Source organism: Microtus oregoni, unplaced genomic scaffold (assembly GCF_018167655.1).
Source record: "Microtus oregoni isolate MIOR12 unplaced genomic scaffold, Mior012 000000F_ref0000247, whole genome shotgun sequence".
Lineage (NCBI taxonomy): Eukaryota > Metazoa > Chordata > Mammalia > Rodentia > Cricetidae > Microtus > Microtus oregoni.
The window spans coordinates 9,303,937-9,318,118 of NW_024543059.1; the positions used below are offsets into that span (position 1 = coordinate 9,303,937).

The 14,182-nt window shown below is 39.8% G+C and overlaps 1 protein-coding gene across 2 annotated transcripts in view; it reads left to right on the forward strand.

Annotated features, from left to right (window-relative positions):
- Positions 1 to 6,602: 6,602 nt before the first annotated feature.
- Nox4 (NADPH oxidase 4) overlaps positions 6,603 to 14,182 on the forward strand; it is a 90,338-nt gene continuing 82,758 nt past the window's right edge. The window contains exons 1-2 of one of the 2 annotated variants that reach the window (XM_041649700.1): positions 6,603 to 6,857; positions 7,393 to 7,488. In XM_041649700.1, coding sequence (XP_041505634.1) covers positions 6,801 to 6,857; positions 7,393 to 7,488 — 153 coding nt within the window. In that variant the 5' untranslated portion in view covers positions 6,603 to 6,800. Of the gene's footprint in view, positions 6,858 to 7,392; positions 7,489 to 14,182 lie in introns of those variants that run through there. The other variant, XM_041649710.1, reaches the window with a different exon arrangement.

Below are 14,182 nucleotides of genomic sequence, written 5' to 3' on the forward strand. Positions count from 1 at the left end.
TCATTACTGTTAATACCTCTGTTTACTCATTTGTAAACTGAAGATGAAGAATGTTCCCTCAATTGTATGGAAGACACTTGGGGATGAAACGATAAAGGATCCGAAGTCTATTGTGGAATAACTGGAAAAAAAGAGAAAATTTAGTTTCTTTTAAAGTTGAAGATGGTCAATAGTTTGTAGATGGTATGTTTGCTGTTAGGTTTAAAAAGTTGCTCTAATTACAGAATATTTTGGTTAGTCTGTGCTGGTGGTTATTCATTTACTTATTTTGTAACTCAACGGGTGCATTACTGTGACACAAATGTGTGTGTATTTTATATGCATAAACTAATGTTTAGATCTTAATATATATTTAGAACCAATAATCTTTTTGTTAATTATATTGGTCTATGAATTTCAGAAGTTTTTACAATTGTTTGGTAAAAAGTTCATCCTAAACAAAAATGGACTATAATTTTTTTTTTTTTTTATTTTAGTCAAGAAGTTTTGATTGATTTTTTTTCCCCCTGGAACTCTCGACTTGCTGGCACATTGTAAGACTTGTTTTTCAGCACAGCAACTGGTCCTCTAGGGCATGAGAACCTTTCCAACATCTCTGTTCCTTGAGGAGCTGCCCCAGCCCTGTGAGTGCACAGGAGACATTCCTGAGAGATGACTCACATGGTGGTCTGCACTTGTTTTGTGTGGAAATGACAGTGAGTCACTGTCTGGAACTTGTCCCCACTCTTCAAAAGCCTCCAGGCAAATTTTCACTAGCCTTCTGATGGGATTTCTTCATTGCTAAGGGCCTTAGGGATAAGGAGGATAAGGTACAGTTTTTCCTACTTCTTTCCCTGTCAGTTACACAGTACATGGGATGGGCTTTTCCTTGTTTCCTTCTTTTGTCCTTTTGGGAAAACACACACACCATTTTCCTCCTGAGTTTTAATACTACTGTGTCTTGGCAATAAGACTTTTGCTAATAAAAGCAGTAAACTCAAGAATTCTTCTCTGTCAATTATACTTCTGATATGTATTTTGTGGGTTTCTAAAAGAAATACTATTTGGAAGTGTTACATTTTTATCGCTTAAAATGGATTTCTTCAAAAGTCAAAATCTAAGGCTAACATCTTCGGTCCCCCAAAAAATTATAAAAAGGAAAAAGAAAATTAATATCAATTAATTTAAGTGCAATAATAGTAGACTGAGTAATGACTGGCCCTAAAAGACCTGGTATCAATTTTTGGAACCTATAACTATTATTGTTTAAAGAAAAAAATGTTTCTCAAGGTATGATTAAATTAAGGATCTTGCCATGAGGACATTATATAGCTGAGTTCTGGCCACCATCGCATGTGTCTTTAGAGGACAGAGAATAATGGCAGTTGAAGGAAAGGAGAATACAATGGGAATGGAGGCACAGACAAGGGCCAGACACACTCGAGTCAAAGATTACTGTTCGCTCCTAAAGCTGGAGTGACACGGAGCAGATCTTCTCCTGACACCTCAGTCTATGGTCCTGTCAACACCTTGGTCTTGACTGGGTCGTGCTGACTTCAGATCTCTGGACCTCAGAAGTGTGAGTGAAGATATTGGTTGGGAACGGAGAACTCTGTAGTCATTTGTAACAACAGCAGGAAATGAATGCAAGTGTCCACTTGTCACGAATGCCTCCTTTAACTGTGGGAAAGGGGACAGCCACCTGGAGGTACATTTTTCTATCCACCCTTCCTTGTCTAGTTGCTGGTTACCAAGATGAGGAAAAACTTTCTTACTTTCCTAGGAAGTAACACTTGATAAAAAGGGGTTTAAGAAAGACATAGGGCAAAAGAGGATATCAATATTGTGTCTCATTCACCCATCGAATAAACATTTTATAAGTGCATTTAATATGTCAAGACTTGCTAAGACCTGTATTAAAACTGAACAAGACAGGGTGTTTATTTAAACAATGCCAAATTTATAAAAGAGATAAACACATGGATGCATAAAATGAATCACATAGAGAACATCCAGGGTATTATAAATACAGCAAAGTCATACATCTAGAGGAATTTGTGAGTTTATAAAGAAGAGGCAGTTTAATGAAAGCTCCTTGCTTTTTTTCCTAGACAGAAAGGAGTACAGTAAGGCTGGATGAATAAACTTCAGCAATCCTGCCCATGTATCCCCCACTGAGGACATTAAACAATGACTCTGTGTTTATCAAGTAGAATATGACAAATCAAGAACATTTATAAAGCCAGGCTTACTAGGCTTTATTGATGTAAGCTATGTTTATATCTGTAATCTCAACACTCAGGACGCTGAGGCAGGAAGATTGCAACAACTTAATGGCCTCTTAGGGCCACACAGTAAGACCATATTTCGAAAGCCAAAGGGAGGAAAATAAAATGAGGGAGGGATGGAAAGAGAGAACAAGGAAAAAGACTCAAGGGAGCCATTATGGAGCTAACAAGAAACCTGACACTAGCGAAATTCCCAGGAATTCACAAGGATGACCCCAGCTAAGACCCTAAGCAGTGGTGGAGAGGGTGCCTGAACTAGCTTTCCCCTGTAATCAGATTAAAAGCTACCTTAATTTTCATCATAGAACCTTCATCCAGCATCTGATGGGAACAGATGTAGAAATCCATAGTGAAACGCCAAGTTGAGCTCCCAGAATCCAGTCTAAGAGATGGAGGAGCAATCATATGAGCAAAGAGGTCAAGACCATGCTGGGGATACCCACTGAAACAGCTGACCTGAGCTAATGGGAGCCCACTGACTCTGGACTGACAGAGAGGGAACCAGTAGAGGACGAAACTAGGCCCTCTGAATTTGGGTGACGGTTGTATGGCTGGGACACTCTGAGAAGCCATTGGCAGTGGAGTCAGGATTCATCCCTAGTGTACTGGCTTTTTGGAGCCCATTCTCTTTGTAGGGATACCTTGCTCAGCCTAGACATAGTGGTAAGGGCTTTGGTTCTGTCTCAAAGTGATGTACTAGACTTTGTTGACTCCCAATGGGAAGCCTTAGCCTCTCTGAGGAGTGGATGGGGATGGAGTAAAGGGGAGGGTAGAAGGAGCAGGAGGAGGGGAGGGAGTGGGAACTGGGATTGATACGTAAAATTTCAAAATAATAATAATAATAATAAATTTAGACCCTTTGTCTAAAAAAAATCAAACAAATAGAGCAATCCCTAGTCATGAAGGGCTTTATAGGTAGATACCAAGATAACTGTCACACTGCAAGCTGAATACTATTTCAATCAAAAGGAAAGGTATTTATCACCTGAGTTTTTCTAGTGAAATTTTTAAGTGGAAAAAAGTATTATTTTCATTATATTTAAAACACACTGATGGAGCTACAGAACTCTCTTTTCATTACTATGCATGCACATGTGTGCGCTCTGTGTGTGTGTGCATGCTTCTGTGTGTCTGGGGAGGCCTGAGGTTGCTGTCTTTCTTGATTGTTCTCCATCACTTTTATTTTATAAGTCAAACTGTATTCAACTTTATTAAACACACCTGTCACAAATGTTTATGGCTTTTCAGGCCAGACATGGGCAGACAAGTATTAACACAATTTAGGTACTTTCGAATTCCCTTTTTAGGTGGACTACAAAATCCAGTGGAATCTGTAACTGATGCTCTGAACAGGAGATGTTCAGAATGAAGGCAGACATTACAGGCAAGCCTTGTTCAACAACTTTTCAGAAGCTACGATTGGCTTCCAGGAGAGGAAATGCAGTGAGAAGAATTATCAGTTTGAAAAACCATAGTCTTTTAGAGAAAGGGCTGCTGCCTGTTGGGGACGATCATCTCAGTTCTGTCCCTGCAAAATTCAGTCACTTAACACATTAGTTCAAAGGATTTCAGGAGGTCAGTTCCAAACAAGTATCTTATTTTAAAGGAGTTAAATCTCTTAATGGTAGAGGGTAAGGGAGACATGAAAAATAAGTTTTGAGTTTTCCTACACCACAAAGCATTTTGTGCTAAGGTGGCCAAATGTATCAGCATCAGAGAATGCCACCTGGGATACAAGAAGAACCTTTCAAAACATGGAGAATAAGGTGTTTCTTCCACATCAATACAACTGGGTAGACATTTTGTTAGCAACACATTTCCCACCCTGCAAGCAATAAAGTGTGTTCTGTGTGTTAACAGCATGGCTTAAAACAAAGCAGCAAATCAAAGTTCTGCATTTGCATAACACTTGATAACAATAGTATTTCAAACTCTATAGTCACCAGAAGCACACAGCTACCAAAAATTCAGACAGTTTCCTGGACACCCCAAGCCCCTCAGCTTTCTGTGCTGTTCAGCTTTTGCATGTCCATTTTTACAGGATTTTTTCTTATCCTTGCCAATCTCAGCTTTCCCCTTTTCCCTTGGGACACTGTCTCTCTCTTCTCTGCAGTGGCCTTTGCAAGCTTATGCTTCGGATTTGGAGGAGCAAGTTTCACAGATAACCTTGAACATAGATAAATCTCAACTTTCACTTGGGTGCTTTGTCTCCTCTAGCGTTCTTCTGGGCATAGCTGTGGAAACAAAGGTAAGTGTTGACTTAGCAGATAGAGTGGCCTTTGACTTTGGACTTTCTCATTTCTTCATGACACTGCTCCTGCACCGTATTTTTTTTAAAGAGAGGGTTACTCCTTGAACTGGAGTTCACTGCTGACTGGGCTAAACTGGTTGGCCAGTAAGCCTCAGGGATATCTCTGCCTCTGCTCCCCAGTGTTGAGATTAAAAATTAGGCTCCATTCATAGTTTTTTACCTTGGTGTAGGAAATGGAAGTCAAGTCTTAATGCTTTAGTAATCATATTACCATATTTTTTTAGTTCCAGATAGCAGAAGCTACTTTCATTGAACCTTCTGGCCTAGAGACAATTTCATTGCAAAGAACCTGGTCAATGGTTGTTCTCACATAACACATTAGTAACTCTGTCCCCTGGGGATGGCTTGCTGTTGTGTTGTATTTTTTGTTTCATTGCATGTCAGTGAAAGCACTTAGATTCTATAACCTCAAAACAATAGAAGTGATTCGAATAATCAACTGTTGGGTGCAGCATTCTCTGGATTACAGGTTGAGTATTGGCTACCCTTTTTACACAATTAATGTAAGTAAAAAAATCTTCTTTAGCTTTTGTTTCTTCATCTTTAGAGGAGGTAAGCTCCAGAAAGAGTTCCAATGAGAACTTTGGTACAGATGCAAAGGTCAGTGTCTGAAATTTAGCAGCAACATGTTTAGATTAGTATGGTCATCTAGAAATGATGTCTTTTATGTTTTTGTCCTTGTTATTATTTTTTTCTGAAAGTAGCTGAGCCTTTAAAACTTGTCTTTTATGAAATTAATCTTTCAAACCGTCTGGTCTTCTCAGCACATTGCAGACATGACTACTTTGACTTCCTATAGGCCTGGCCCCATTTATTGAATGAGAGCACAAGAGGCACATGCCTGGTCTTTTTCAGAGGCGGCACTGCTGGGGGTTTCCACGTGTGACTTCCCTGCGTCCTTAGGTATGACAATGCCAATAAGACTTTGGTAATGACTTACATATAATATGGTCCCAAACTCCAGCTGGGGAAGTTTCCTGATTCACTCATGCTTGCGACAGATTATATATTAAAATGAGATGATGGAAAGACACGTGTGTGGAAGTCAACCAAGACCTGATATGGATCTTTTCTAGCTGTTTTCCAACTGAAGACTGAAATCATTATACGGTTTCCTAAATTAACTCAAATAAGGACACTCTATGAAGTAAGGAGAACATGATTTTATTAAAATTTAGATTCAACTATATGCCACGGCCAGTGTGATAAAACGAATTTTATTTTAAAAGAAAAATCTTGCAAATCACACGATTAAGTCAGGCATGTCAAATGACTTTCTGGCACCTGTGAAGTATATTAATAGTCACTGAACATCGATTATGCTACCCACATTATTTCATGCGGTTAACTGTTTAATTAACTATGCCCACTGCACCCTCCTTAGCGTTCCTTGAATTTCTGGTATAAGTTTGAGAAGTTTTCTTTTTTACTAAGTTGGCTTTGCAATTAGGCAGCGTAAAGAGTACACTCCTAGAGGGAATCCGGGCCTCCCTAAAACTCCCGATAATGACGTCAGTGTTAACGCTTTGCCGGCCTGATTTGTGGTTAGCAAAGTCTAGAAAGCTTTATCTCAAGATAAGATGGGATGGGCCAGCGAGAAAGGAGAAGCAAAGAAGAGACTGGCCTACAGCTGTGAAGTGGTATTTGTTTGTAGGTAGGGCCGCTCACCTAGGACTGGCGGGACAGAGGACGCTAATACACAGAAGGCTACTTCCGCTCAAATTTCCTTACCAAGTTTCCTTCTTTCTGCTGAACTTTTTTTTTTTGAGGGGGAGGGGGACGGGGACAGAATCATTCCTAAGAAAGTAGGTGTGCGCGCGCCTGGATGCAGAGATCCTTCCCACATTTCCGATTCTCGTTCCCACATCTGGGGGCGGGGGTGTCGTCTGCAGCTGGACAGGCGGGGCTGGGAGCTGCAGGGGACGCCTCCACCTTCCCACCCGGGACGTCCTGAGCCGCCACAACAACAGGCTCGCGCGAGACAAAGGAGCCGGCACGGGGCGGCGCACGGGGCCAGGGGGGACGCGGGGAGGCGAGGGCGCGGCGCGGGTGGGAGCCGGGGCGGAGACCTCCTGCCCGGCCTCCGGACTCGGTCCAGCCTTTGACCCTCGGTCCCCCGCGGCCCCCCTGCAGGCCTCGCCCCGGCAACCGCTGCCCCGGCCTCAACTCGCCCCTTTCAGCCCCACGCACGGAGCGGAGCGCAGCACCCGGGCGCCGGCGGCATGGCGGTGTCCTGGAGCAGCTGGCTGGCCAACGAAGGGGTTAAACACCTCTGCCTGGTAGGATGGCGGGCCAGGCTGGCTTGGCGCTCTGTCTGTCTCGCAGCGAGTTTGATTCATTCTTGGAGTGTGCACGGGTGGCATAAAAGAAGTGGAAGTTTGGGCATGGGGGAGGGGGAGAGTTGTTTCAGACTTTTTCACCTAGTCTCAACTTTACGCATTACTGAAGATAACTCCTTTCTGCTCAACCTAGACGAACTTCACTACAGAGTGATGGAGAGTCTACATGGAGGAAGGGGAAGCCAAAGCGGCTTTTCCTTAGCCTTTCAAAGGCTTGCCTCCCTTACTCTTCCAGTTGCTTTAGTTCCCTTCTGCCATGGTGGCGATGTCTGATATCTTAGTCTCAGTTTGCTCAGGGGTGGATTTGCCACCAACTTTTATTTCAGGTGCAGAGTCTGGGTAAGGTCAAATGAGGGTCCTCAGAGTGGCTTTTCTGATTGAGCATGCTTTCGGTGAATCCTGAGGTTGCATGTACAGGGCTTCTATGGAGTTGTGGTTTTTTTGTAATTTTTGATTCTCTCCTTTACTGCTCTAGCTCATTTGGCTGTCCCTAAATGTCCTGCTTTTCTGGAAAACCTTCCTGCTGTACAACCAAGGGCCGGAATACTACTACATCCATGAGATGTTGGGCGTAAGTGAAACTGGGGTGACCTGGAGGAGTGGGTTTAAGGGAGCAGACAGCTACAGAGCTTTGTCAGGCTGCCCATTTCTCAGAGTCTTACTTGTGTAAACACGTTTCTCTCAGAAAGCGGTTCTCTAAGGACCAGGGGTAGTATCTGCTAAAGTGGGGCGAATGAACCTGTCAGACCAGGCTATTGGTGCCTGCAGGAAATTGCTGCTTTTTTGTAAACTGCACCAAGGAGCCCTGAAGGGTTTGCTTCTCCAGGAGCACCAACCTACAACAGGATGTTAGTCTACACTTAGCAAGGCTTTCTGCCTGCACCCAAGTCTGTCCAGAGCATTTCAGCTGTTCTACTAACACTCACAAAGTGAGCTGTTACTTACTTCTGGGTAGGTCTCGGCTGGTGGCCTTAGGTGACTGGCTGGATATGGTTTCGTCTGAGGACACTATCATACAAGCCTCTGCTGTGGTTTGTTTCATGTTGATGTTTCTCTTGGTTGTGTTTCTCACGTCCCTCTCCCGTTCCGTGTCCACCTTACCTGACCCTGTAAATGTCAGGATTCCTCAAGGACATCTTACTCTGTATAAGGAGACAGAATTTTTGTATGCCACCACCAAAATTAGAAATGTGTTGTATAATCCCAGGGCAGCCGATCTATCATCGTCACTCGAAAGAGGAGACTTACTGCTTTGATTGTTATAAATATGTAACTATCTAAAAAACTAACATCACTTGAGATGAGCTCAGGGTAACTAGCCTTAGTACCCAGAGCCAGTCATTAGCACATGCCAACCCTGCAGTTAAGTTCAACTAATGGTTATTTTACAAAACAGACCACTGTATTTGTCATTGATGATGACATCTTTTAACATTTAATTGCTCTATTTTTAAGTATTGGGTTCAGAAAAATAGTTTTAAAAAAAACAACAAACGACCTCTTATTGAAGAATTCTGAATTTAACATGCTTGCCTTTCTTTCATCCGTCCAACTTTGATCTAGTTATTCAGGACTGTCCTTCAAATTGCTTTTTAAATGGACACAGGAATTAAAATCTTCACTGATTTTTAAATGCCTTACCACTCTAATGTAAACCAGCAACAAAACCCCATAAGCAAACAAAAACAAGCAAATAACTGTAGTCTAATAAAAAAATTAAGAAACTTTTCTCCCATGAATTCCCAAGAATGTTCAGCCTTTCATACCCATTTCTTGAAAACTCACTGCTCAAAGTGAATTAATAAGTTATAAATATTTAAATGTGAGGCTCATTTCTCTTAAAACATAACTTGGGGGACCACTTGGAAAAAATCCTGAGAATTACACTAGCAGAATGTCTTCTGATTAGGATGCTTTTGTTACTATATAAATCTATGATCTGCAAAAACCATAATTCCTCTTTGGATTTTTACTCTAACACAGAGACAACACTTAACAATTAGCAAACTAATTTTATAAAAATCCAACAAGGTAGTCTTTATGTACTTGCATGCTGTGTAATTTAACTTCAAATTGATGTTGGTGGCAAATCAAATATGATTAAGATGGCGTGTTCAAGCACATGCACAAAGGAATAGACAAAATCCAACATATTTGAAGGACATATTAAAGCATGATCCACTTTTCTATCTTCATTCTGCATTAGTGCTTTTGAGCCAATGATGTTACAAATCAGAGAAGTCCAAGAATTATTAGTGCATGGCAGGGACTGGATACATGAATGAAAGACTCAACTACTCCCTTAGCTTTCTTGGAAACTCCAGACTAATCATAGTGGGTGGACCTCTGAGCTACCTATGCAGGCTTCAACATTTCAACAAAACTTGTAGAAAGGAATGGTTTTTCTTGGCACTTCTCACTTTCTGAAAATTACCTGTTGTGAATTCTGTAGTATTAATTATCTAAGCTATTTGTAATAGATATTTCAATTTACATATTAGTTTCTAATGAACGAGGACTTCCATCCATAGTAATACTGTGTACTTTGTAGAGGCATATGTAATGTGACTTTTGTCGATAGTCTTTCTGGGCTTACCTTTCTCGTCTTACAAAGATGGGGTATGGTATTATAGCGGAAGAACTTACAGTTTCTTCTCTATTACAAATACGGTGCACCAATGAGATACAATTAATTTTAAAATGCACATTTTGGTCTCCATGTTTTATATCTTTTTCATATTACTTGTTTAATATGCTAAAATTATATATGTGAAACAGTTCCACGATGACAGGAATCTAGAAATGCTGAGGGCTGTACAGGTATTGTGATGTTTTAAGTCACCTTCAGGTAAACAATAGGTTTAAACAAAACAAACAAAAGAACATGGTGATGTTTCTAGAAATCATTTCCATTGCTTTAAAACGCAAATGGAGACTGGAAGATGGCACTTGTCCTGCAAGCATGAATTCCCGAGTTCAAATGCCCAGCAGACACATACAAAGTAAGGAATAACCACAAGCTTCTAAAACCCCAGTGCTGTGGGAAGCGGACACAGCAGGAACACTGAGAATTGCTGGATGTTAGCCCAGCTCCAGGTCAGTGAGAGTCCCTGTCCCAAGGCAATGAGAGGGATAGAGCCAGACATCTGGTATCTACATACATGGACTCATGTACTCAGAGACAGAAGCTTACAGATCACACACTCACTTAGATACATAAACAAACACATACCAAAAAGGGAAAAAAAAAAGCACTAAGGGAAATAAACCCATTCTCCAAACATTTTGATAATAACATTAAGCGCACAGTTGCTCTCATTTATCTGTAAAATGTAGTAACAAAGATATCCTGGTATCATAAGCTGTAAGGAACCACTGATCCTAAGTACTCATCCCATTGGTTAATATTTTTTTATCAGTGTTGTTCAATAGAAATATAATGCGCGACAAAGTAAAAAGCTGCAGGAATTAACTGAAAAATACCTTTAGCTCAGTAAACACAAAGTATCATTCTTTTGACATATATTCATTATTTAAAAAAATCAAAGTGATATTTGACAGTTTATCTTGCCAAATATTTGTATATTTGTAATAGAGTATGCATTCTGTTCTCTTTTGAGTTATAATCTCATATTGATTCACAAAATTACTAGACTTATTTAGATTTTACAAAGTTTATAGATAATAAGCAGATTCACACACATAAATACACACTCATAAAATTTTCTGATAACGCACATGAGCAGTATCAACTTTAAATTTAAAATATAGGAGTCAGGTGCCTGTGGCATGTACCTGTAGTGTCTATAGTCTTAATTACTTAAGAAGCTGTAGCAGGTGGGTTGCTTGAACTCTAGGTAGCATGGTAGTAAGACCCTGTCTTGAGAATAAAAGTTAATAAAATCACTGAACAAACACAACAAATCAGTTCCTTATTAATCCTAGGCACAATTAACATACCAAATCACCAGATGTGGCAAGTGGTTTGTTTTGGACATTTCAAGTAACAACCTTAGAGGTAGAATATTCTTACCTGGATAGTCATGTGACCTTACCACTCACCAAACTCGTTCAGTTACAGATGTCTCTGGGACCAATGAGATGGCTCAGCAGGAAAAGTGCTTGCTGCTAGACCTGGTTAACTGGGTCAATCCGCAGGACTCACTTGGTGGAAGGATTGAAATGGCTTTCCTAAGTTATCCTCCACACACACATGCCCGCAGGCATGCACACATGAACCCCTCCGTGCACACACACACACATACCCCATAAATGTAAAAACAAAACAATTCATCTAGATCTTAATTTTGGTGTCTTCCTAGTTTCTTCTCCACTGAACAGAAGTTGACACTGAATAGGATGGTGTGGGATGTAATAATTATTGGTCTGGACCGTAAAATACTTCTCAGAGTTCTGCGTCATGATCTAAGCTTGCTGGTGAGAACTGGTTAGCATTATGAGAAAACTAATTCGCAAAACTGGAGTGTTTGTTTTTATGATCATGTGGTTGTTTTTAGAACAAATTTAAAGGTTAGGAAACTTCTGACAGAGAAGGACCACTGGAAGATTAAGTAAAGGTGAGATTGATATGCTTTGGTAGGATTTCTTAGGATTATTTGTTCCTAGACTGAGAGGCAACCTTATCACGGCTGGTTTATGCTCAAATTAATGTGCCAATCAGATCATGCACGCCTTTGGAGATGTTTAATTGTGACAAGCTGCATTTTGGAAATAGCCAAACAAACTCTCCCATAGCAACTTTTAAAATAAAGGATACTTCTGAATGTTTAAGGTGAACTCTGTTTCCGTTTATTTTTTTTTAAGGATGTAAAATGTGGTTACTTTTTTTCCCACCACAATAATGAATACCAATGTGTTATGAGCCACCCTGAGAAAATTAGGTTTGTGCCTTTAGTTGGTATAAAGTCATTGTTTATAGTATTAGATTTCATAAACACAATTTCTTTCTAATGTATCATGTGTCAAAAAAAAAAAGAATCTGGACCGAGTGATGTAGCTCTGTGGTCCAGTGCTTGCCTAAGATACACAGTGCCCTGAGTGCTGTCACCTGTCAAGGGTGTTTTTTTTTTTTAAATTGCTATGAATAATATAATGTGAATCAAATATATATCTTCTAATAACAGATCGAGTTGTCTCAATTTTCTATATTGTATTCTCTACAAATTAATTTCTTTGTGCAAAATATTATCTCTGTAATTGTTCTTAGGCTATGATGAGAACTTTTTTTCCCTCCTTTTTCCCACAAATATGTTTGACATCTACTGCAGTGATCTTTTCCTTTGGAAAGCCTTAACTGAGATTTCCATGTTGAAAGAAAGTTGTTGTGAGTGTTCTGACTCTTTTTAAATCTCTAGTGATAGCCAAGAGCATTTACCATCTCTTGGTGCCTAGGGCTATTCCATAATGTTTTAGGAGGCAGCTCTCTGCCTGTTCCCAATGGGGTCTGTGGTCTCAGGTGAAAAGACCTGGGTTTCAAGTCAGTGTTAGTTTCACAGCTTTGAATCTGCTGAGGAAGGAAATATATGTTCTTTGAATTTCCAACCCAAAAGGGCTTAATCATTAGCTTTTCCCCTTATTTTATAAATTATAAAAGTCTCTGTCTAGACTTAGCCACGCATGGATTGAGCTTTCAGCTCAGAGATATTTGTAGGCAAGAGTTTTTGTTGATGTTGAAATGGGAGACCCTGGTCACTGACCAGTGAGAGGGTCTATATTACATTACTTTGACATCAGTCACATGTTCTTTATCTGCTCTTACTAGATAGCAAATTTTGGCATTTATTTTTTTTCTGAGACTGCATGGCTTCAGAGTCACTGTGTAGCCATGACCCAGTGATCCTTTTTTTTGAGTACTGTGATAACAGCCATGTACCGGTGGTACCGTGTGTTTGCATGCCTTATCGTAGATTTCCTTTTTTATTTTCCAAAATAAAAAATTGGAGTTTGAAGTTGTTCATTCACTGTAGTCTACTGAATCAGTGGCCTGAACACTATTTAACCTATTGATTCTCAGGCCATATTTAGCCCCGCTGGAATAAACAGCATTAATTGGACTGTCAAGATGGCTATATACACTAGGCAACTTAAGTTAGAGCTTTGGTTGCACATGCGGAATCTCTGACCTCCAGTCCCATGCTGTGGCACATTCCACCTTCCCTCATCACACACATCTACACATGCATAAACAATAATAATAGCCGAAATCAAAGAAAAAGAACACATTAAACTCCACACTGCGTGGCTACTAGCTTTTTATTTTATATGAAATGATACTTGAACACATATGACAGTTGAGGAAGCTTAGTGACTTGCTTTCGGGGTAAAATATATTTTCGGCCTTGAGCTTATTTTTGATTCTTCTGAAATTGTTAAAGAAGTATGAAATATTTTATGTAAATTACTCCTAATTCCACATATAGGAAATTTAGGGCTAAATCTTTAACCTCTGCTATGTATCTACCACATCATTCATTTTTATAAATATACAAAACCGCATTAAAGTGGAAGCTGAGATGATCTTAAACATTTTCAAATCTGTTTTCTTCATTTTGTGATGGAAGTAGTAATATCAATAACATTGCGTCATTGAAGACTAGTGGAATCTAGACCATAGATAGATCATTTCATTGATTAATTATTTAATCTTTTAAATTAAACCACGAATTAGAGGTTTTTCAGTTTTTTGTTTTGTAGCTGAGAAACTGAATTATAGACTCTTGACTTCCTAGTCATGCTCTTGGAATATAGCCCAGTGTTTCTAGCAATGAATTTTCCTTCTTGCTTTTTTTAAAACTAGCTAACAGATAAAAACTGAATATATTTATTTTTCCAACATATTGTTATATATAGAATGGATCAATGAGATATTTGATATATACATTATTGTATCTTTTTTTTTTTTTTTTTTGGTTTTTTGAGACAGGTTTTCTCTGTGGTTTTGGAGCCTGTCCTGGAACTAGCTCTTGTACACCAGGCTGGTCTCGAACTCACAGAGATCCGCCTGCCTCTGCCTCACGAGTGCTGGGATTAAAGGCGTGCGCCACCACCGCCCGGCCTATTGTATCATTTTTAAGGTCAGAACAGAATTCTTTTTTCGCAGTGCTCAAGAATATGATAGTTAGTTGCTATAGTCATCATAATGTCTAATATATCTCGATCTCCCAAAAATCTTCAGTTACTTCCTAAATAGCTGAAAATTTGCATTTTTGAACCCTAGCTTTACCTATTGCCTCTGTCCTGGGTAT